At 38.2% G+C, this 25,785-nt stretch overlaps 1 protein-coding gene across 1 annotated transcript; it reads left to right on the top strand.

Moving 5' to 3' along the window:
• Window positions 1-222: 222 nt before the first annotated feature.
• On the top strand, window positions 223-25,438 carry LOC138849860 (amine sulfotransferase-like). Its single transcript, XM_070074918.1, has 6 exons — window positions 223-364; window positions 2,476-2,684; window positions 12,644-12,770; window positions 13,641-13,735; window positions 21,874-22,060; window positions 25,256-25,438. Exons 1-6 carry the CDS (start codon window positions 223-225, stop codon window positions 25,399-25,401), a joined length of 906 nt encoding a protein of 301 aa, XP_069931019.1. The 3' UTR covers window positions 25,402-25,438.
• The last annotated feature ends 347 nt before the right edge of the window (window positions 25,439-25,785 follow it).

The raw sequence follows: 25,785 nt of genomic DNA, 5'->3' as shown, positions 1-25,785 counted from the left end.
TCTTAGTGTCTTAGTTTCCTCTTCTTTAAAATAATGATAACAACAGCAGTATTCGATTACTGTGGTTTAAATAATGAATATATAACATGCTTGTTGTGTTATGTGAGTTGGTTTATATAAGACATTTAATTGATGCGTGGCACATTGCAGCACTCACTAAGTTTCAGTAATTTAAGCAATTGAAGAGATATTTATGTGTTTTTTACTTGTAGGTGAAAAGTTATGGACAATTCACATAAATATTTATTGAACTTCAAAGGCTATAATTTTGTACGTACACTTGTTGATATGAAAGTACTGGAAAAGTTAGATGATTTTGAATTCAGAGATGATGATGTCTTCGTAGTCACATATCCCAAATCTGGTAAGTTTAACGAGCAAACCATCTGGGATCAGTTTTCATTTAGGCTTCGTAAAAAATGTGTATCAATAAGCCTTTTTCTGGATATCAACAGTAACAGAAGCCACTACAATTTAGTCAGAAAAGAAGTTAAAAAGCTCAAATCCCTATGGTATAAGGCATTTTCAGTGTAAACATTGTACTATCTGATAGTAAATAAGAAGAACTCAAATATTGAGGTAAGAACAGGTACTTGTTAAATGCTGACTTGTTTGATCAGGAAGAAAATGAGGGAAATATAAATTAAAAAACCCAGATGGATTTTGTTCCTAAGATGATTTTAAGTACTGTAATTGCTTTGTATTTTCTTACAAAATCATTTTCAGCTAAAATAAGTGCATGTAAATTTATGTTTTCCAAAATATTATTTTTAAATTGTCCTTTTTAGAACATAGGATAATTTTGCCATTGAAACAATGATGTAAAGAGTTGTTTAAGCTTCTTAGACTTTCTGGTGTCTAAGTCAATGCAATAATAATAATGAAAAAACCTCTTCCTAATTTTTACAAAAATGCTCTAGCCCTTCCTTTCACACTCTGCTTTGAGTTTCTTGACCTTAATATCTTTTTTCCAAATTAGTAACTATTTGCCTTGCCTCTGGATTCCTCCATCCTGTGAAAATTGTCCGTTGGATGGTTCAGTAACAAATGAAATGGTTTCTTCATTTTCTTCCATAGATATTGCTGTCATTTCAGTTTTCTTGGTTTAAGGTCAAGCATCTCAGTAACAAAAAATGTCCTTCCAGTTCTCTTTATCCTGACCAAGATTTTGGAAAGCCACACATCAGTGCCTATCCCATCCTAAGGTGGCTTTGCTGTCTCTGGGATTGACTATAAATTGTATTAAATCTATCTTGTAGATAAATCACTTAGGCAGTAGCATTTACAAGACTTTTGGTACATCACATTCTTTTGGAACATTCACAATCACAGATGCAAAAATCCTTAACCAAATATAAAAAAAAAATCAATTCCATCAAGTTAAGGAAATATATACCATGATTAACAGGGATTTTTTGCAGAAATCAATATATGTTAAGAACTTTAAAGGATAATTTTATTTATGTATTAGGGAGAGGGAGAGGAAGAGGGAGGAAAGGAGGGGAAGAGGGGGAGAGAGAGAGAGAGACAGAGAGAGACAGAGGGAGGGAGAGAGAGAGTGGTATTTCATCCTCTGGCTACCTCCTCAAATATCTTGAATGAGGAATCCAACTTCATAGATATAAAGTCCAGCCAAGTCTCCCATACGAGTGGCAGAATACCAATTACTTGAGTCACGTCACTGCCTACCAGGATCTACATTAGATCTAACTCAAGGAATCTGAGGTGGGGCAAGGATGTATTACTGCTAGGCTAAATGCTTTCTACTTAAAACATTATAACATATACCAAGAGAAAAGGAGAAAGTGCATTTTATCATGTCAATAAATGCAGAAACTATAACAAAATAGGGAGAAAATGGAACATCCTTCACCTGGCTAATAGAACTTACCTCAAACCCCAATAAATACCATTTAAAATCAGAATCCAGGGTGAGCAATTAGAAATTTCTACATTAGTGCATATGGGTTTGATTCCTGGCTCTGCCTCTTGGCCCCAGTGTCCTGTTAATGAAGACCCCAGGAGGAAGGAGTGATGGTCTTCCATATGGGTGGTAGGAATCCAGTTACTTGAGCCACTGCTTCTTCTCAGTGTATACACTAGCAGGAAGCTAAAGTCAGGAACCAGAGCTTGGGATCAAACCTATAAACCCCAATGTGGGATGAACCTAAACCACTAGTCTACATGCCCATTCTTGAAAGGGTGCTTTTTTTTTTTTTCTTTGTCAACATGATCCCTACCTTAGCAGTGAATGGTGGGTGGAACCTGGAGAAACTGCATTGAATTTATTTGTGGTTTACAGACTAAAAGGTAAAGTTGGAGTTAAGATTTTCTATAGAATTTGTTTTCGTATTTATTGTGTAATAATGTCAGAACACCTGAAACAAGTTTGTTATACGTGGTTTGACCATTACTATTCACAGTTATTATTCAAAGCTATATTAGGTATGAAAACAAGATTATCTGTGTTTATAGGTACTATCTGGACTCAGCAGATACTAAGCTTGATTTATTTTGAGGGCCACCGAAACAGAACTGAGAAGTGGGACACGCTTGATAGAGTGCCCTTCTTGGAATACAATATTCGCAAAGTGGACATTGAGAACAGACCATCCCCTCGCCTCTTTTCTTCCCACCTTCCATATTATTTAGCACCCAAAAGTCTCAAGAACAACAAAGCTAAAGTAAGTCACAGAAATATCTTATGCACTTTTTGCACTGGCAGCACACCTTCCCTAAGAATTGTTCTCCAGCCCCACTCACTCATATTCTTTCAAATGTTGTGATTATTAAATAATAACTTCCCAGTTTTCTTGCACCAAGGAAATAGATTTGTTTTAGGAAACATCTCTTAATATTTTCTTCTTTAGGAGGAGGCAAGATGGCGGAATAGGAAGGGAGCCCATTGATAGTCCGGGGAGAGATAGTTTAATAAAAGTGGAGATACTGCAGGTTCAAGGAAGAGTAGGGGAGGAAACACCAGAAGAAACTCTTCCGGAATGCGTGATTCACAGCGGACCTGCGTGGAGAGTGTGGGAGCCCACAGTTCGGGACACCAGCGGCAGACTCAACACACCAGCGCTGGAACGCGAGGTGAGCCGAACCTCAATAGCACGAGACATCGGCAGGCAAGCGGAAAGAGGAGACTAGAGGGAACGACCCCCGGGCGGGGGGAAGTTCACCAGGCTAACTGGAAGAGAGAGAGAGAGAGAAAAAAAAAGGTGACTGGTACGGACACGGGTTTCTCTCTCTCCGCACACCTCTCAAGGGCGAGCAAGACAAAGAGCAGGCGCCATCTTGGACATGCGTCATAAGCAGAGCAACCTCAGGTCTGCACCGGCCCTGAGCCTAGCAGAAAAACCTGACTCTAGGCAGGGCGAATTAACAGGAGATTAGGACCTAGTAAATTTGTGGTGCTACTGAACTGAGACTGTGAAAAAAGAGACGGTGGGGGAGAGAACTCACGGAATTCACGTGAGTACTCTCCAGAGACGCTACAATTCCTAAACTTTGGCAACCCAGTGGGAGACTGAAGGACAATTTGATCCCATTCTGAGGGCCGAACAGATTCCCTGTGTGGTCCTTGGGAAGGAGCATCCCATCTCTGGCTCCTGTGGGTATATCATTTGCCTGCTAACTACCTCCAACTTCATTCAGCTGTGCTGAATTACTTCCCTTTTGAATCAAAAAAAGAAAGAGAGAGAGAGAGAGAGAGAGAGAGAGAGAGATTTACCATGCCTAACCAGTGAGTGTCACCTTTGGCACACCAAACAGAGCTCTCAGGCAACACCCATCTCAAGCCTCTAAGGTTCCATCAAAAACAGATAGTCCACTAAATCTAGAGTCATAGTATAACAAGAAAAAGCACCACAGTGAAGAAACCAAATATCTCCAATATGCCAAATAACAAACGCAAAAACCAAGGTAATAAAAACAAGGAAGTCACCATGACGCCCTCAAATGAAAAAGACACCCCAATTCAAGATTATGAAGATGATGAGATCGAAGAAATGCAAGAAGCAGATCTCAAAAAATTGATAAGAACATTAAGAAGTTCTCAAAAACAAATTCTTGAACTACAGAAATCCTTAATGGACAAGATAGAAAATCTCTCTCGTGAAAATGAAATATTAAGGAGGAATCAAAATGAAACGAAACAACTAGTACAACAGGAAACTGTGATAGTGACTGAAGTGAAGAATTCAATACATCAAATGAAAAACACATTAGAGAGCCTTACAAACAGAATGGGTGAAGCAGAAGAGAGAATATCAGACTTAGAAGACAGAGAACAGGAAAGGATACAGTCAGACCAAAGAAAAGAAGAGGAAATTAGAAATCTAAAACATATTGTCAGGAATCTTCAGGATACTATTAAAAAACCCAACATTCGGGTTCTAGGAGTTCCTGAAGGCATGGAGAGGGAGAAAGGATTAGAAGGCCTTTTTAGTGAGATATTAGCAGAAAATTTCCCAGGTTTGGAGAAGGACAGAGACATCCTAGTACAGGAAGCTCACAGAACCCCTAATAAACACGACCAAAAGAGATCCTCACCACGACACGTTGTAATTAAACTCACCACAGTGAAGCATAAAGAAAAGATCCTAAAATGTGCAAGAGAGAAACGTCAGATTACTCTCAGAGGATCTCCAATCAGACTCACAGCTGACTTCTCATCAGAAACTCTACAAGCTAGGAGGGAATGGCGAGATATAGCCCAGGTACTAAGAGAGAACAACTGCCAGCCCAGAATATTATATCCTGCTAAGCTTTCATTTGTGAATGAAGGTGAAATAAAGACTTTTCATAGCAAACAGAAATTGAAAGAATCTGTTGCCACTCGTCCAGCCCTGCAACAGATGCTTAAAGATGTGTTACACACAGAAACACAGAAACACGGTCATCAATATGAAAGAAGATAAAGGAAGGAAACCTCACAGCAAAAGATCACAGGGAATTCAAAGCATATATTAGAACTTATCTTTGGCAAATGGCAGGGCAAAGTTACCACTTTTCATTAGTCACATTGAACGTTAATGGCCTGAACTGTCCAGTTAAAAAACACCGATTGGCTGATTGGGTTAAGGAACAAAACCCATCTATTTGCTGCTTACAAGAAACACATCTTTCCAACAAAGATCCATACAGACTGAAAGTGAAAGGCTGGAAAAAGATATACCATGCCAACAGAAATGAAAAAAGAGCGGGTGTAGCCATCTTAATATCGGAGAACATAAATTTTACCACAAAAACTGTTAAGAGAGAAAGACGGGCACTATATAATGATTAAGGGATCAATTCAACAGGAAGATATAACAATTATCAATGTATATGCACCTAACTACAGGGCACCAGTTTATCTAAAAGATTTGTTAACGGACTTAAAGGCAGACTTAGACCCCAATACAATAGTACTGGGGGACTTCAATACTCCACTCTCAGAAATAGACAGATCAATAGGACAGAAGATCAACAAGGATAAAGTAGATTTAAACTACACTATAGCCCAAATGGATCTAACAGATATATACAGAACTTTCAATCCTACAGCTAAAGATTTTACATTCTTCTCAGCAGTACATGGAACCTTCTCTAGGATTGACCACATACTAGGCCATAAAGCAAGTCTCAGCAAATTCAAAAGAATTAGAATCATACCATGCAGCTTCTCACACCACAGAGGAATGAAGTTGGAAATTAGCAACTCAGGAATCCCTAGAGTATACGCAAACACATGGAGATTGAACAACATGCTCCTGAATGAACAATGGGTCATAGAATAAATTAAAAGAGAAATGAACAATTTTCTGGAAGTAAATGAGGATAACAGCACAACATACCAAAACTTATGGGACGCAGCAAAAGCAGTGTTACGAGGAAAGTTTATATCAATAGGTGCCTACATCAAGAAATTGGAAAGGCACCAAATAGATGAGCTTTGAATTCACCTCAAGGATCTAGAAAACCTACAGCAAACCAGACCCAAATCTAGTAGGAGAAGAGAAATAATTAAAATCAGAGAAGAAATCAACAGGATTGAATCAAGAAAAACATTCCAAAAAATCAGCCAAAGGAGGAGCTGGTTTTTTGAAAAAATAAACAAAATTGACACCCCATTGGCCCAACTAACTAAAAAAAGAAGAGAAAAGACCCAAATCAATAAAATCAGAGATGAAAAAAGAAACGTAACAACAGACACCACAAAATAAAAAGAATCATCAGAAATTACCACAAGGACTTGTATGCCAGCAAACAGGGAAACCCATCAGAAATGGATAGATTCCTGGACACATGCAACCTACCTAAATTGAACCAGGAAGACATCGAAAACTTAAACAGACCCATAACTGAGACAGAAATTGAAACAGTAATAAAGGCCCTCCCAACAAAGAAAAGCCATGGACCAGATGGATTCACTGCTGAATTCTACCAGACATTTAAAGAAGAACTAACTCCAATTCTTCTCAAACTATTCAGAACAATCGAAGAAGAGGGAATCCTCCCAAATTCTTTCTATGAAGCCAGCATCACCTTAATTCCTAAGCCAGAAAAAGATGCAGCACTGAAAGAGAATTACAGACCAATATCCCTGATGAACATAGATGCAAAAATCCTCAATAAAATTCTCGCCAATAGAATGCAACAACACATCAGAAAGATCATCCACCCAGATCAAGTGGGATTTATCCCTGGTATGCAGGGATGGTTTAATGTGCGCAAGACAATCAATGTGATACACCACATTAACAGACTGCAGAAGAAAAAACATATGATTATCTCAATAGATGCTGAGAAAGCATTTGATAAAATACAACACCCTTTCATGATGAAAACTCTAAGCAAACTGGGTTTGGAAGGAACATTCCTCAATACAATCAAAGCAATCTATGAAAAACCCACAGCCAACATCCTATTGAATGGGGAAAAGTTGGAAGCATTTCCACTGAGATCTGGTACCAGACAGGGATGCCCACTCTCACCACTGCTATTCAATATAGTTCTGGAGGTTCTAGCCAGAGCTATTAGGCAAGAAAAAGAAATTAAAGGGATACAAATTGGGAAGGAAGAACTCAAACTATCCCTCTTTGCAGATGACATGATTCTTTATTTAAGGGATCCAAAGAACTCTACTAAGAGACTATTGGAACACATAGAAGAGTTTGGCAAAGTAGCAGGGTATAAAATCAATGCACAAAAATCAAGAGCCTTTGTATACACAGGCAATGCCATGGCTGAGGAAGAACATCTAAGATCAATCCCATTCACAATAGCTACAAAAACAATCAAATACCTTGGAATAAACTTAACCAAGGACGTTAAAGATCTCTACGATTACGATGAGAATTACAAAACCTTAAAGAAAGAAATAGAAGAGGATATCAAGAAATGGAAAAATCTTCCATGCTCATGGATCGGAAGAATCAACATCATCAAAATGTCCATTCTCCCACAAGCAATTTATAGATTCAATGCAATTCCAATCAAGATACAGAAGACCTTCTTCTCAGATCTGGAAAAAATGGTGCTGAAATTTATATGGAGGCACAAGAGACCTCGAATAGCTAAAGCAATCTTGTACAACAAAAACAAAGCCAGAGGCATCACAATACCAGATTTCAAGACATACTACAGAGCAGTTGTAATCAAAACAGCATGTTACTGGTACAGAAACAGATGGATAGACCAATGGAACAGCATTGAAACACCAGAAATCAATCCAAACATCTACAGCCAACTTATATTTGATCAAGGATCTAAAACCAATCCCTGGAGTAAGGACAGTCTATTCAATAAATGGAGCTGGAAAAATTTTATTTCCACGTGCAGAAGCATGAAGCAAGACCCCTACCTTTCACCTTACACAAAAATTCACTCAACATAGAGTAAAGAGTGAAGAGACAACCGACAGAATGGGAAATAATATTTGCAAACTATGCAACAGATAAAGGGTTAATAACCAGAATCTACAAAGAGATCAAGAAACTCCACAAAAACAAAACAAACAACCCACTTAAGAGATGGGCCAAGGACCTCAATAGACATTTTTCAAAAGAGGAAATCCAAATGGCCAACAGGCACATGAAAACATGTTCAAGGTCATTAGCAATCAGGGAAATGCAAATCAAAACCACAATGAGGTTTCAGCTCACCCCGGTTAGAATGGCTCACATGCAGAAATCTACCAACAACAGATGCTGGCGAGGATGTGGGGAAAAGGGGACACTAACCCACTGTTGGTGGGAATGCAAACTGGTCAAGCCACTATGGAAGTCAGTCTGGAGATTCCTCAGAAACCTGAAGATAACCCTACCGTTCAACCCAGCCATCCCACTCCTTGGAATTTACCCAAAGGAATTTAAATTGACAAACAAAAAAGCGGTCTGCACCCTAATGTTTATTGCAGCTCAATTCACAATAGCTAAGACCTGGAACCAACCTAAATGCCCATCAACGGTAGACTGGATAAAGAAATTATGGGATATGTATTCTTCAGAATACTATACCGCAGTAAGAAACAATGAAATCCAGTCATTTGCAACAAAATGGAGGAATCTGGAACACATCATGCTGAGTGAAATAAGCCAGTCCCAAAGGGACAAATACCATATGTTCTCCCTGATCGGTGACAACTGACTGAACACCAAAAAGGAAACTTGTTGAAGTGAAATAGACACTATGGGAAACGGTGACTTGATCAGCATAGCCCTGACTGTTAATGAACAACTTAATACATTTTCCCTCTTAGTAGTTTTTTTGTCTGTTCTACTTAATATGACTGGTTTAATTCTGTAATTAATACACAGTTATTCTTAAGTGTTGAAATTTAACTGAAATGTGATCCCTGTTAAACGTAAGAGTAGGAATAAGAGAGGGAAGAGATGTACAATTTGGGACATGCTCGAGCTGACTTGCCCCAAATGGTAGAGTTAGAAACATACCAGGGGACTCCAATTTAATACTATCAAGGTGGCATGTACCAATGCCATCTCACCAGTCCAAGTGATCAATTTCAGTTCACAATTGATCATAATGAAAGGACTAAGAGTCAAAGGAAGCACATAAACAAGTCTAGTACCTGCTAATACCAACTGATAGATTAAATAAAGGGGAGAGTGATCCAACATGGGAAGCGAGATACTCAGCAGACTCATAGAATGGTGGATGTCCTAAACAGCACTCTGGCCTCAGAATCAGCCCTAAAGCCATTCCGATCTGGCTGAAAATCCCATGAGAGTATTTCAGGCCTGGAAAGCCAAGACACTGTGGCAAAAACAAAACAAAACAAAACAAAACAAAACAAAACAAAACAAAACACCCTAAATGAAAGATCTCTGTGAGTGAGATCCCAGTGGAAAGAACAGGTCTTCAAAGAAGGAGGTACCTTTCTCTGAAGGGAGGAGAGAACCTCCACTTTGAATATGACCTTGTCTAAACAAGATAAGAGTCGGTGAACTCAAAAGGCTTCCATAGACTTGGAAACTCATGACTGGTGCATAGGGAGATTAGTGATGCCATAAACAGGAGTGTCAATTTGTAATGTCAACAACAGGAGTCATGGTGCACTTACTCCTCATGTAGGATCTCTGTCCTTAATGTGCTGTACATTGAGATTTAATGCTATAATGAGTACTCAAATAGTATATTTCGCTTTGTGTTTCTATGGGGGTGCAAACTGTTGAAATCTTTACTTAATGTATACTAAACTGATCTTCTGTAAAAAAAAAAAAAGAAGAAGAAGAAATTATCAATTCCCAACTTGACTCTCACTGGGATTAAACATGACAATAGGTCTGATCTGATTTCATCACCATTTAAAAAATCATCTATTATTTTTCACTTTATGTTTGTGTGGTAGCAAACTGTTGAAATCTTTACTTAATGTATGCTAAACTGATCTTCTGTATATAAAGAGAATTGAAAATGAATCTTGATGTGAATGGAAGGGGAGAGGGAGTGTTAAAGGGGAGGGATGCGGGTGGGAGAGACGATATGGGGGGGAAGCCATTGTAATCCATAAGCCGTACTTTGGAAATTTATATTCATTAAATAAAAGTTAAAAAAATATTTTCTTCTTTAAAAATTTTTATTTTATTTATTTCCTATTTTGTTTACACATATGTTTCTATCTTCTTTAATTAAATAGTCTATATCTTTTTTAAAATTTTTTGACAGATATAGTTAGACAGTGAGAGAGAGAGCGAGAGACAGAGAGAAAGGTCTTCCTTCCATTGGTTCACTCCCCAAATGGCCACTATGGCCGCAGCTACGGCGATCTAAAGCCAGGAGCCAGGAGCTTCCTCCTGGTCTCCCATGCGGGTGCAGGGGCCCAAACACTTGGGCCATCCTCCACTGCCTTCCCGGACTGCAGCAGAGAGCTGGACTGGAAGAGGAGCAACCAGGACTACAACCCTCGCCCATCTGGGATGCCGGTGCCGGAGGCAGAGGATTAACCAAGTGAGCCACGGCACCGGCCCAAATAGTCTATTTCTCATATTTGTTTCCAAAATGTTAGTATTTCAAATAATGGATGCTGTTTTTAATATAGATATGGAAAATAATTTTGACTATCTGAGTAATTTATTTCAGTTTTACTCTTCTAATAGGTGTCAGATATTTTTAGATTTTTTTTTACTTCTGAGTATATAATGTTCAAAGATATTTTAAAGTTATGATTATTAGTCTTATTGTGCTATCATTGGGTAATGGTGGTATTGGGTAAAGATTGAATTTTTGGAATTTTTTATAGAGTTTTACCAACAATTACATTTTTATTGTTTCAGTATATCCAACAAACCTAAGAAAATAATGTACTTTTTTCTGTGTCAGGCATTAACACATCAAGCAAAGTTTTAAAATTAAATTAATTTTGTTCTTTTTTTATTTATGTCAAAAAATAAATATATATTAGTCTGCCACCATGATTGTTGCTAAGTCAAAATGTTTTACACTTGATAGAATTTTTTCTGTTTAACTTTTTCAATATTTGGAGATTACTTTTTTGTTGAGCAAATTATATGTTGTTTTGTTAAATCCCTTGGCTTTAAATTTTATCTAAACTTATATTTATATTGTCACATGATTCTTCATGATGGAATTTGCCATTTGCTTTTGTTTTTTTTTTTCAGTACTATATTTACTGTCATCTAATTTCACAAACTTTGTTAAATAATTATATCAAGGCTGGCTTTATATTTCCTTTGTTTAATAACTGGACTATTCCAATGTTTTGGTGTTTTAATAAGTTCTTCGATGAACAATCTTCACTAGGTACTCTCACACATCTGTATCAATTTCCAAGTGGCCTATTTCCAGGATTAGAATTACAAAGCCACAGCCAGCGCCGCGGTTCACTAGGCTATTCCTCCGCTTTGCGGCGCCAGCACTCCGGGTTCTAGTCCCGGTAAGGGCGTCGGATTCTGTCCCGGTTGCCCCTCTTCCAGGCCAACTCTCTGCTGTGGCCCAGGAGTGCAGCGGAGGATGGCCCAAGTCCTTGGGCCATGCACCCCATGGGAGACCAGGATAAGTACCTGGCTCCTGCCATCGGATCAGTGCTGTGTGCCAGCCGCGGTGGCCATTGGAGGGTGAACCAACGGCATAGGAAGACCTTTCTCTCTCTCTCTCTCTCTCTCACTGTCCACTCTGCATGTCAAAAAAAAAAAAAAAAGAATTAGAAAGCCACAAATACAATAATAATAAACTTGATAAGATAGTGTTATATTTTCCTAAGCAAGCAGGTATACCCTGTTAATGGATGAGTTCTTATTTTTCTCCTAATAATATTTCTCCAGAAACTTTTCACAACAGACTTTTAATTTTTCATTCTAGTACTTATAAAAATGTCCCTAAACTGATATTAATTTGCATATTAATAATCAGTAATATGAAGTACTTCTTGATATGTTTATGGCCATACCTAGTTTTTATTCTGTGAAGTGAATGTATCTTTTGCTCATGTTGTATTAATCATGATTTCTTTCTTATTCCTTTGCTTTATACATACCCTGGATATTAAGCAGAAATTGGCAAGTGTTGCTTCTCTCATATTTTGTGATTTTTCATCACTTTACATTGTATTGTAATTATCAACACTCATAACTTTAATGGAGCAAAACTGGTCAGTTTTTATTTAAAAAAGGATTGTGTTAAATAAATCCTTCCTTATTCCAAACACAGAAACCCTTTCTTGATTTAGATGTCAAAATTTTATTCCATATTTAAATAGGTCCATTTGGAACTATTTTTTGTATATGATGTGAGATAAAAAATTCATTGTTTTTCTTTGTAAATAGGTATTTGCTCCAGCCTCATAAGTAGTTGTTTGTCTTTCTTATTTCCAATGCTAGCTTGGCTGAACATCAAATATAATGCTTATAGAAGTTAATTAATACAGGTTCTATATTTATAAACTCTACCAATCATCAATATCACTTTTAGAAATGTATCCTATATGTTTGCACACATGAATAAAAATTTTCTAATACTCTTTGTTATAACAAAAATTTGAATACAACCTAAACTTCTATGATGGATAGACAGAATGAGAAGAATTAAAGAATTCATGTAATGAAAGATTGCACAGCTGTTATAAACTCTGTAAAGAGATGCAAAAACTGATAAAATTATTTCATAATTTTCTCTGCAGATTATTTATGTCTACAGAAATCCTAAGGATGTTTTAATTTCATTTTTCCATTTTTCAAATTTGATGGTTAGATTAGAAGCTTCAAATACCTTAGAAAATTTCATGGAAAAGTTTCTAGATGGAAAAGGTAACTATGAATTTATTTATTAAGCCATATACTGATGAGAAAATGCTGCCATTTAGCCAAGTTCTTGGCCTTAGGGAACATACTACAGAGAAAAGGGGAAGGGCAATGACAGACAATGGAGTTCAGGGAAGTGGTTACAATTGTACAGCAATTTAGTCTTCCACTTCATTGCTCTTTGTCCTGGCCAGGACCCTGTAGGGATTGTCAAGGTTGCAAAGGCATATTTTTAGGAGGTATTTTGACCATATATGAGAGATTCCCAAATGTTCTAACAAAGCAAACTCGCTAAATCCATACCTAGAGTTAAATATTCCAGACTAGCTGATGAGAGACTTTATGAGCTATTGTGAGCCTGTGGTAGGTCTTACATGACCACTGTGGGCTTTTTCATTTCACTACTTAGGAGGATTGATGCAAAAGTTTTGTGAATTGTGGATATGGCTGTCAGTCATTTAGTTGATTAAATTTAGGTTCTGGCCCATGAGAGGGAGTGAATGTTGTCATGCAAGATCTTAGAGAATAGAAGAATAGAGATCTTAGATATCTCTATGCAAGATGTTAAGTAATACAGAAATAGAATTTTCAGGTGGTGTAGGTAGGAAAATGAAGTGACTTACCATAAAGAAATCTTCAGGCTCAGATGATGATGTATTTTTGCAGTGACACTTTCTACACACAGAGTAGTTTTTCTGAGACAGGTTTTTATGGAAATAATTTAATGTTCCTGAGAGTACTAAGTATTTAAAAAGTGTGATATAGATGTCCAGTGATGGGAGATTTACTTGTTTCTGAACATTCCAAAACAGAAGCAAAAGAATAATTTCCTGAAAATGAAGACAACAATGTGACTTTATTTAATTTTCCTCACAGTGGTGGGAAGCCTATGGTTTGATCACATCAGAGGCTGGTATGAACACAAAAATGACTTCAATATTCTGTTCATGATGTATGAAGATATGAAGAAGGTAAGATGAGAGAGCTAAGAAAAATATTTACTAAACACTTTCCTCTGTTGGTTTCAGCAAATCACATTCTCCCACATCTCTTGATATCTAACCACACTTTCTCAGGCTTCATTTTATGTTTCTAATTCCATCTGTGCTTGTGTTACCAGTCTTCTCAAGGTCATTTTTGTCACTACACAGCCATCTTTTGTGGTTCCTTCTCATGTAGCTGCCTTTAGCAATAAATGCTAAATTTAGGACAACTATTCTTAAAAAAGGGGCAACATGAAACACGGAAGTAAGAAGCTGCTATTAACATACGATTAATATTTCCAAAGGTGAGTCTGTGCCCTGTGATGCAAGTTCTTTGTATCTTTAAAGATAATTTTTTTTAAAGATTTATTTTATTTTTTTGAAAGAGTTACAGAGAGAGGTAGAGATACAGAGAGAGGTCTTCCATCTGCTGGTTCACTCCCCAGATGACTCCAATGGCCGGAGCTGTACCATTCCGAAGCCAGGAGCCAGGAGTTTTCTCTGGGTCTCCCACGTGGGAGCAGGGGCTCAAGGACTCAGGCCATCCTCCACTGCTTTCCAAGGCCATAGCAGAGAGCTGTATCGGAAGAGAAGCAGCTGAGACTAGAACAAGTGACCATATGGGATGCTGGCACTTCAGGCCAGGGCTTTAACCCACTGCACCACAGTGCTGGCCCCCAAAGATAATTTTGAAATGTAGTTTTTATGTGAAATCACAGAATGGTTACATGGAGGCAACCAACAATATTGTCTGAAGAAGATGTGCAAATGAACAGAACACAGTTTGGGATCTTATGGATCTCTAATTGGTATGATGATTCAGAAATTCACAATCTATTTATTCATTAATTCAGAAACTAATGAGTGATAACTGTGGAATATGCAAAATTATGATGAAAAGAGGCCATAATCCAATAAGGAGGAACACAGATACTCAGTGAGCCATTACATATAATTGAAAACGTGATAAGTATGGCTATTAAGGAAAAGTCCAGACAGTCTCAACATGTGTATTTACTAAAGATATCTATCTATATAAAGGTGATAGTTATCATTAAGTAACATGGGAGCAGACAGATAGTGAATAAAACTAATAAAAAACAGGTGAAAAAGAACTATAAATTAATGAAAAAGAAGGTGCCAATTCTTTAGATGATAAAGTATACAGCACCTTTAAGAACTGAAGAAGGACTTGAGGATTAAGGAGCAAGTGACGAAAGACCCAGATAGATGAGTTGTAACTGCCAGACTGGGCAAGGTCTATAGAGTATGCTACCGATGGTGATATCTTGAATCCTAAAAGTAGCAATTAGACTATTAGTTATAAGAAGATAATGAGATAGAATCAGTGTTTCTGGAATATCATTTCCCTTGGTGGGTTGAAAAGTGAAAATAGTGAATAAAAGTCGAGAAGCACAATTAGAGATGAGTGTATTAATCCGTTGAATGCCAATGGTACCTTGCATTATAGTGATATCTGGGAATGGAGAGAATGTAGAATTTTAATACATATTTGGGGTATAAACTGGAAAGGAGCTATGAAATGAAATAGTGACAGCTGTCTAGGATGTTTCCTATATCTCTAGTTTACATACCTATGTAGTTAGTGATATTCATGGAGGTGTTTAGGGAACACTGAAACAGAATCAGTTTAAAGGAAGAAGATTGCTTATGATATTGGTTTTGACATATGAAGTTTAAGGTGTCTTACATGTGCTGAAATGGATATACCGAGAAATAAATATAAAATGCAAATAAAAAATCTCCGAAAAGTGGTCTGGGCTGAGGAAATTAGTGACACTAACTTGTATGAATATAAGAGATACAATGAATGTAGAAAAAATAGACAGGGGAGGGATGCAGCAGGGGATTAAAACCAAGGGGATAAAAGCCAAGAAGAAAGCCTGAAAGGAGGGAAGTGGGAGAGAGAGGAAGGAATGAGCAAAAAGGAAATAAGACTAACAGGGAAGTTTGGTTAGAGAGGGATGAGCACTAAAAAGAAACAGAAAATGAACAGTCAGAGAGAAACAATATAAAGTGTGTGATGACAGTGGTCAAGCAGATATGTCAACAAAGTTCTTTAAGATACATTAAAAATCTTTACGATATCAAAGAAATCAACTAAAAATGAGAGTTTAAAATATCCACTGAATTTTGTGTTGTAACATGTGTACAAAGTAGGTTACAGCAGATTGCAACATATTGGTGCATAAATTGGTGAATTTTGAAGTATATAGCACCAACCGAGGAACACCTATATTATAATTGTATCCTTCATGTTTAGCTTCTATATCTATTCAGGACCTTCAGATTATGAGACTGACGCACTGCCTACTGCGCTAAGAAGGCACTTCCTAAAGCTTCTATATCTAATAGTCAAACTTCCAAAAATCCTGATCAAAGTGTAATTTAGCCCTAGATGCTTGTCTTCCTAATAATTGCACAAGAATTCACGTGGCATTAATCAGAAATGAGATGACATACTTAATTTATTCCATTGCTCTTAAACCTTCACTTACTCAATTAATGGGTCATGTGAATTCTGGCTCTGTATCCCTTGTGGAAGACAGAACCTTGTCTCAGTCCATGTGGCATTTGCTGCAGTCCAGGTCATTCAGAACTTGTAGTTAGTTTTTAGATCAACTTTCCTCATTTTGCTCTACCTGCCTTCAATCTTTCCTTGTTTCTCTTTATTATTTATTGTTCAACCACAGTTATTGTCTCATAACAAAATCTGATTCCTTCCCTATTTTTATACTTGAATTAATGGGAATGTGCTCACAAAAAGTGTTGAAACATAGTAGGTCAGTAGATTTTTAACAAACATTTGAATGGAGACCAGAGTAGACTATGCAAAACCTCTGTAATATTTCTCTGTTCTACAATCTGTCACCAGATCTGACTTTTGTCTGTCCTTCTACATCATAGCCAATTGTTTATATATTTTTGATATAAATGTTTTCCAGCTTAGTAGAAAAAAAAAAGACTTTTTTTAACCATATAATAAGATCAGGATCTCTTTCAACTGTCTGGGGAAGACGGATATTGGTTAGCTCAAGTGTTCTAGCTCTAAAAGTTCTTTCTAAAAATATTCTTAATTTTCTCTTGGAAATTTCTTGATGATTTTACTCAAAATTGTCTATTCCCTACCCCAATTACAATATCATCAGGATGCCGAAATGCATAGCAGTATATCTCAGGGTATTTTGAACAGTCCCACTGATTTGGAGATGATGTACTGAGGACCATATTGACTATGCAGAGTTATTTTCCACTACTTTGTCTCAGGTGTCTATGTATGTAATAGGACTGGAGTCAGTTATGGTGTTCAGATATTTCTATTAGATGATTAAATTGTAAGTAAGCTGAGATGTTATTACTATAAGATGAAAAGTGGTTGTCTTTTGGGGAAAGAATAAAGTTTGAAATTAGGAAAGAGGTGTCTTGTAGGATTCTAGAATACTTGTGTTGTTCAGTTGCTTGATGTGAATGAGTTCATGAATGTTCAATTTGTAACTTTCACTAAGCTATATTTTTATGTTTTTTTTTTTTTTTTGTGGGGGGGGAGGATCTCAGCAAGGGGGCTGGCCCTGTGGCATAGTGGATTAAGACACCTTCTGCAGTGCCGGGATCCCATGAGGGTGCCAGTTTGAGTCCTGGCTGCTCCACTTCCAATTCAGCTTTCTGCTAATGTTCTTGGCAAAGAGGCCAAGAATTGCCTAAGTGCATGGGCCCTTGCTCCCATGTGAGAGACCCAGGTGAACTCCTGGCTCCTGGCTTCAGCCTGGGCCGACCCTGGCCATTGCAGTCATTTGGGGAGTGAACAGGCAGATGGAAGATCTCTCTATTTCTGTTTCTTCCTCTCTCTGTAGTTCTGACTTTCAAATAAATAAATAAATCTTAAAAAAATAAAGAACTCATCAAAGTTGGCATGGCCCTTAATTCTCTGCCCCCATCTGCCAGCCAGTTCTGTTTCTTGCAAATCTATCAAGTACCAAGAACTGAAGTTAAAATTTCACTATATATGAAAGGGATTTAAAATTTTTGCAATTTGAGACTACTTTTACACTCAGAAAGGAATTCCATATTTTTCAGAGCTGTTTATCTTTTCTAAAATTGAAAGAATTATTTCTTCCTCATGAAAATTGTTCTAACCTCCATAATTAAATTTAATCTCTCTTCCTTGTAAAGTACTATTGCATATTGTGTTTCTGTTTATTCAGGTCATTAGACTTCTTTGTGTTCAATTTGTTAATGGCTGCAGTTAGGACCTGTATCGGTCTATCGGCAGGGTTTACCTCCTTTGTGGCTACTATCCATTTAGAAATGTCTTCATTATGGACTGGGGGTGATTGCTGCTTTTGCCTCTTTGGTAGCACCTTCCCAAGCTAATTATTTGACCAAATTGTCTTGATCGGGGCCAGGCAGTAATCTTTTCTCTACTGCCTCCAAGACTCTGGCAAGGAAATCGGGGAACCATTCACCTGGGCCTTGAACTAGATTTCTAAAGAGCTGACTATAATCAGGAGGATTTATATTTTTTAAGGATTTAATTGCCAAATCTCTGACCTGATCAAAATAGGCAACTACTCCAATGCGGGCCTGTTCTTGAGGATATATGTAGGTGCCACAGCTTGTAAGCATATCAAAGGTTACTGCTATTCCATAGGCAGCATTATTTCTTGCCACAGTTTCAGCCTCTTCCTGATAGGAGGCTTTCCACTGTAAAAACTGTGGTCTCGACAAACATGCTTTTGTGCAACCCAGTCAAAATGAGTTTGAAGGTTCGCTGCCCATGGTGTAAGCACTTGTTCAAAGTAGGGAGAGTCAGGACCTGACTCTTGAGAAGCCTTTTTTAGCATAGTAAGATCTTTTATGGGCGTTGGAATCCAGGGCCTGAATTCTGCATCCACTCCTACAATAACAGCAAATGTGCAGGTGGGATGGGGTCTAGTGGCTGCCCTAAGAGCTTGGGGTGTCCAAGTACTGCCACAAATGTGGGGATCCTCACTGGGTGCAGATGGGATGACCTCACATGAGTTATTGTCTAGAGGTCCTCTTAGTTCATCCCACGGGTATCTGGGGGGTGGCTGACTAGGTATTGCTACCTTGTTTACTACCTTGTATGCTACATTGTCATTTTCACTGTCAGAGCTCCCTCTCTCTAAGTCATCAACTGTGGTTGTGAGACAGACGCTTGGAGTAACAGGCTCTGATCGCTCACAGATTCACTATGTTTGGTAATCTGTGTGGGATTCTGAGGGGGGTATCTTTCCCATGTCTGAGTGTTTAAGAGCAGCACAGCACGCCAACTCTAGCCAAAGGAAAGAAACACACAGCACTGCTGCCATAGCAAAGCAAATTCCTAGCACCTCAGCTGTTGATGGCATTTTGCAGGAGGTTTCCCTATGTTAGACAAACAGATAGTGGTGTATCAGATTGTAAGTATGTCCTGTGCTTAGTGGGGGACTTCCTTGATTCGTTAGGTAAAGACCATATGCCCACATGGTGTCTCTGGAGCATCACTTCTCTATGCCCACATGGTGTCTCTGGAGCGTCACTTCTCTCAATTGAGGGAAGATGACTTGGTTCCGAATTCTGGGATGATCAGTCCCTTATGTGAATTCGCCGGGCTAACCGAAAGTAAAAGGAGGAGCTGAGAAGCGACATACACTTCTGGGCGGTGTGTGCCTAACCTGGGGTCAGTTAGACTGAGGACAAGGACAAAGAAAGGGGCATAAGAGGGGGTTCTGTGCTCATCCTCACAGAACTGAACAGCACACAAAACACTGAGGGGCCTTCTTGCTGAAATCCAGGGGGGACCTCGCCGAGTCCGACACGCTGTCTCTCTCTCAGTCACATTGGCGCGCCAGATGTTGCAATTGATTTCTCCACAATGTTGCAGTGGATTCCTTTCTGAGAGGAGGAGCGTGGTGGGGGCAAGAGGCACGGAGTCACCACACAGACCCCGGGAGTCGGGTGAAAGCAGGCCTGAGGCGAGTAGCCCGCAGACTTGTTTATTTCAGTTGCTACAACAGCTTATATAGCCAAGACCAGCCAATCCAGTCAAGGGGCCGTCTATGCCCCAACCAATCACAGCCTGTTTCCAGTCAGTTTCCAAAGCCATCCAATCACAGCCTGTTGCGAGTCAGGATCTTGTTGCAAGCAGTTTCTGAAACCATCCAATCACTGCCTGCCATCAGTCAGGCTCTGTTGTCATGTGGTTTCCTCTGTTGTCATGTGGTTTCCGAAGCCATCCAATCATGGCCTGTTGCAAGGCAGTTTCTGTTGTCAGTGGCCATCTTGGCATGACCTTTTCACCTCAGCGGCCATCTTGGCATGAACTTTTCACCTCAGCGGCCATCTTGGCATGAACTTTTCACCTTAGTGACCATCTTGATATGACCTTTTCACCTCATTCCACCACACAGGAGCTTCCTCTGGGTCTTGCATTGGGGTACAGGGGCCCCAGGACTTGGCCATTTTCTACTGCTTTCCTAGGCCTCAGCAGAGAGTTGGATTGGAAAAGGAGCAGCCAGGTCTCGAAATGGTGCCCATATGGGATGCTGGTGCTTCAGGATAGGGTGTTAACCTGCTATGCCAAGTGCTGGCCCCCATAAGAATTTTTTAAAAAAGATTTTATTTATGTATTTATTTGAGAGATAGAGTTACAGATAGAAGGACAGAGAAAAAGGTCTTCCATCTGCTGGTTAATTCCATGGTTGCAATGGCCAGATCTGGGTTCATCAGAAGTGAGGATTTAGGAGCCTCTTCAGGTTTCCCATGTGGATGCAGGGGTCCAAGCACTTGGGCCATATTCTACTGCTTTCCTAGGCCACAGAGAGCTGCATCAGAAGAGGAGCAGCTGGGACTAGAACCGGTGCCCACATGGGATGCTGGCTCTGCAGGCAGAGGTTTGGCTCACTATACCACATAGTGCCTGCCCCATATGAATTTTTTAAAAGATTTATTTATTTATATTTGGAAGGCAGAGGTACAGAGAGAGATGGAAGGGGGGGAGAGAGAGAGAGAGAGAGAGAGAGAGAGAGAGTCTCCATCTACTGATTCATTCTCCAATGCTGGGACTGGGTTAAGCCGAAGCCAGGAGCCAGGAGCCAGCAGCCAGCAGCCAGCAGCCTCCTCCGGGTCTCCCATGTGGGTGGAGGATCCCAAGGGCCTGGGCCATCTCTGCTACTTTTCCAGGTGCCGATCATCAGGGAGCTGGAACCACAGTGGAGCATCCAGGACTCGAACTGACACCCATACGGGACACTGGCAATCAAGTGGAGGCTTAGCCTTCTATGCCACTGTGCCAGCACCTCCATATGAATTTTAAGATGGATTTTTGTTTCTACAAAGATAATCATTGGAATTTTGATGGAGATTGCATTGATTCTATGGATAACTTTAGGTAGTATTAGAATTATTATCTTCTGTTCAGGAACATGGAATATTGTCCACTTATATGTGTAGACTTTCCTTTCTTTCAGCTTTTTTGGTTGTTTTTTTTTTTTTCCTTTTTTTGTTTTGAATATACAAGTCTTTCAACTGCCTGGTGAAGTTTATTCTAATTTTAAACTTTTGGGTGTTATTTTCAATGTAATTGTTTTCTTAATCATTTCTTAGGATTGATCATTGATGGTTGATAGCAATTCATCCAGTTTTTGAGCTGATTTTGTATCCAGAAACTTTGATAAATTTATTTTTTATTCTAACACATGTTTTGGGATGTGTATGTGTGTGATATGGTATCATTTGGATTTTCTACATATAAGATCATGTCATCTATAGCAGAGATATTTTTTACTCTTTTCTTTTCCATTTGGAGGCCTTTGTTTATTTTTGCTGCCTAATTGCTTTGGCTAGTATTCCTAATTTTATGAAAAATAGAAGTGAAGAAATTGGACTTTTTCCACATCTTAGGTGAAAATCTTCCAGTCTGTCTCCATTGGATATGATGTAAGATATAGGCATTCTGTACATTAGGGTTTTTTTTTATGTTGAAGTAGTTTCCTTCTATTTCTCTCTTAATTTATTTATCATTTACATGACCATCCTGCATATTGGGCTATAACCCCTTCATTGTTCATAAACTTAGTAACTTCTCACATTTATGACTCTTTCAGGATCTCAGAAGTTCAATACTGAAAATCAGCAGTTTTCTTGAGAAGGACCTGAGTGAAGAGGAGGTGGATGCCATTGTGAGGCAGGCTACATTTGAAAACATGAAGTTTATTCCACAAGCAAATTATAATAGTATTCTAAAAAATGAATTTGGCACACGAAATAATGAGGGAGCTTTCTTGCGCAAAGGTGACATTAAGTGATTTATACTACCAAAATTATCTAGTTCTCATGAGTCCTTGGCACCTAAGAAAGAATCATCAGTGCTTCCAGCATATGTTTTCATATTGTACTGTGGTTAGGGACCTACTGCTTATCAAATATTACAGCTGAAAATTGCTGGGAAGAGTTCCTAGGGACTCTAACAATGTTTTTGTACCTAATAACATCACTGAACTTTCTTAATAAACACTACATTCTGGGGCAAGTGTTTGGCCTAGAAGTCTTGATGCTGCATGGGATTCCTGCATCTGATACTGCATGGGATACTTGCACCTGATACTGCAGTGCCTGGCTTTGAGTCCTGGCTGTGCTTCCAGTTCCAGCTCCCTGTTAATACACACTCTGGGAGGTAGCAAGTGATGGCTCCAGAACTTGCGTCCCTACCACCCACACAGGAGACCAGATAGAATTCCAGCCTCCTGACTTAATCCTGGCCCAGCCAGTGTTGCAGGAATTTGAGAAATGAATCAGCATATAGAAGACCTCTTTATATCTGTGTCTCTCTCTATATATATATTTCTATGTGCTTCCAAAAAAAAAGCAATAAAATAAATATAAAGAAGAAAGTGCCATATTCCTTCCTTCTGGAAAGCATGTTTTTTCTTTTTAAAATTTGTTAAGTCCTATCTGAAAGTTGTGGATATTTTATACTGCAATGTCTTTAATTTTTTTTCCTAGGAAATCTACTTAGTATATCTTTGTATTGTTCTTGTGGGGGAGAAAATTTGAGTTATTATTTCTTCTTGTATGAGATTTCTTCTTCACAGAAAGCACAGTGATATCTTATTAGCCCCTTCTACTATAAATTAAGGTATTCAAAAATGCAGTAAATTTTTATTGTGTTCTGATTATGTGCCAAATGTTTTAAAAATTAATATATTTTTCCACTCAAAATTTTTCTACTTAAATTTAGTTGTTTTAATGTATACCATCCTTAAAATTTATTTGAACTTCTATATTTTACACTGCAGTTTATTTATAACACACCATTATGATAATGGATATTGATTTATAAAAATTTATGTAAATATCTACTGACATTCACCTAGATAGTGTTGCTTTAATATTATTATTTTTGTGCCATTTATTATCACTTTTCCTTATACTTCAATTAAATCACATAGAATACAATTCTCCTATATATAATAGTTTGATATCTGATCCTAATTCCAATAATGTTATACAGAAAATTTGACTGCTGAAGGTGTGAACAGTTAGTATTTTTATGATTTATTTTATTTATTTGAAAGACAAAGTTACAGAGAGAGGTAGAGACACACAGAGAGAGGTCTCCCATCCACTGTTTCACTCCCCAAATGTCTGTAATTGTTGGAGCTGAGCTGATCCAAAGCCAGGAGCCAGGAGCTTCTTCTGGATCTCCCATGTGGGTGCAAGGGCCCAAGCACTTGGACCATCCTCCATTGCTTTCCCAGGTGCATTAACAGGGAGCCTCATTCAGATGTGGCTGAAAAGCCTATGAGAGTAATGCAGGCATGGAAAGCCAACACGTTGTGGCAAAAAAAATATTCTACACGAAGGATCTCTGTGAGTGAGACCCCAGTGGAAAGAAGGGGCCATCAAAGAAGGATGTACTTTTCTCTGAAGGGAAGAGAGAATTTCCACTTTACTTATGGCCTTGTCTAAACACTGACAGAGTTTGTCGTCACAAAAGACTTCCATAGCCTTGGAAGCTCCTGGCAAGAGCCTCATGTGATCACTGACATCATAAATAAGAGTGTTAATTGTTACATTAACAACAGGAGTCACTGTGCACTTACTACTCAAGTAGAACCTCTGTCCCTAATGAGTTGTACTATGAGAATTCACTGCAAAACTTGTTCTCAAGCAGTACTTTATATGTTGTGTGTGTGTGTGGTGGGGCGGGTGCAAACTGTTGAAATCTTTACTTAGTATAGAGTTGGTCTTCTGTATATGAAGTTAATTAAAAATGAATCCTAATAAAGAATGGGATAGGAAAAGGAGTAGGAGGTAGGACAGGAGTAGGGGTGGGAGGTGGGTTTAGGGGGAAGAACCACTATATTTCTAGAGTTGTGTTATGAAATTTGCATTCATTAAATAAAAGCTATAAAAAAGCAAGAATTGGAGCCTCTGGGACTCAAAATGGTGCCTATATGGGTTGCCAATGCTGCATCATGGCTTTAATCTGCTGTGCTATGCACTGGCCCCAACAATTAGTTATAATTTTAAAAATAGCATAAGGATAATTTCAAACTTCTGTCCAATAAAACTTAGCAATAGCAGCTCTGGCACCCAATGTGACCTTAACATCACTAGCTGAAAACCTTTGCAGCTCATTTTGTAATTAACAAGTGAAGAAATACTTACCTTGTAGGGCTGTTAAGAATTACACGATGTGATAAAAATGATATGTGTGGTACGATGCCTACCATATGGTAAAATATATTATTCTTTTACTTTAGGAGAAGGTTTTGTCCTAGTGGTTAGGACCCCCATGTCCCAAATCAGAGACCCCTGGGTAAATTCATAGTTCAGGCCCTCAATCCCAGCTTACTGTTAATGGAAGGGCTGGGAGGCCCTGGTGATGGCTGAAGTAATTTCAGCTTTTGCTGCACATGTGGGTGACTCGTTTGAATTCTCAGTTCCAGCCATTGTGAGCATTTGTGGAGTTTACCAGTGAGAAGGAGCTATCTCTTTCCCTGTATTGTTGTCTCTGTTTTTTTGTCTTTGGGCTTCTAAAATAAATTAATAAAATTCTAATTAAAAATCCCAAATATTCATAACTTTCCAGGTCTTTTTTTCCTAACAAATGGTTATGACTCAATGACAGCAGTTAGTAAAACTCTAACTCACAGGGTAATGGACTATAAACCTATGAAGAAACTTCAAAAATGAGAAACAGAATTGCAAAATAAGTTCATTTTGTGTAAAAAAAATTAGCTCCACGTATAGTTTTTAAATAATATGTGTTTTCCACAAACATTTTGAAGAGCCCTCATATTTACAGTTACGGTATTCCTAGGGTCCTTTTGTAACTCTTCTTTGCCTAATGGGAGGTAATATGTCATACCACTAGAGAGTATTTAGTGTGGCACAGAGAAATGATTATAATGGGATTGGGTAGCTTTTGCCCTCTCAATACTGCCTCCTCACTTGTGTGTTATTCATGTGTTGCTCATACAGGTGCTGTTGGAGACTGGAAACACCACATGACTGTAGAGCAGAGTGAGAGATTTGACAGGATATTCCAGGAGGAGATGAAAGATTTTCCCTTGAAGTTCATCTGGGATCTAAATGATGAGGCGAATTCTAATCACAGTGCAAAATAGTCACATAAAATCTTAGCCAAAGTTCATATTTTAATATAAGATATTTACTTGTGACTATAATTCAATTGTTAATTATACAACATTATTAATAAATAAAATAATTAACTGCTTAGTTGTAATGTCTGATGAATACTTTCAAATTTCAAAAATTAAATTAAATAGTATTATCACTCTGCATGATATTGGGAATGAGAGAAATCATAAAATCTGAATTCCAAAAATCTGCACAGAGCTTTTGTTTTGTATTTTTTCTTTTTCTACATTAAATTTAGGGTCAATACAGCATTAGAACTCCTTTTAGTCTTATAATTAAATTTTCATTATCTGATTTCAAAATAAATATGGACTTGGGAAGTGGGATACACAGCAGACTCATAGAATGGC

This window comes from Oryctolagus cuniculus, chromosome 5 (assembly GCF_964237555.1).
Source record: "Oryctolagus cuniculus chromosome 5, mOryCun1.1, whole genome shotgun sequence".
NCBI lineage: Eukaryota > Metazoa > Chordata > Mammalia > Lagomorpha > Leporidae > Oryctolagus > Oryctolagus cuniculus.
The sequence above is the reverse complement of the archived record's forward strand: the minus strand, read 5'-3'. Positions and strand labels throughout refer to the sequence as shown.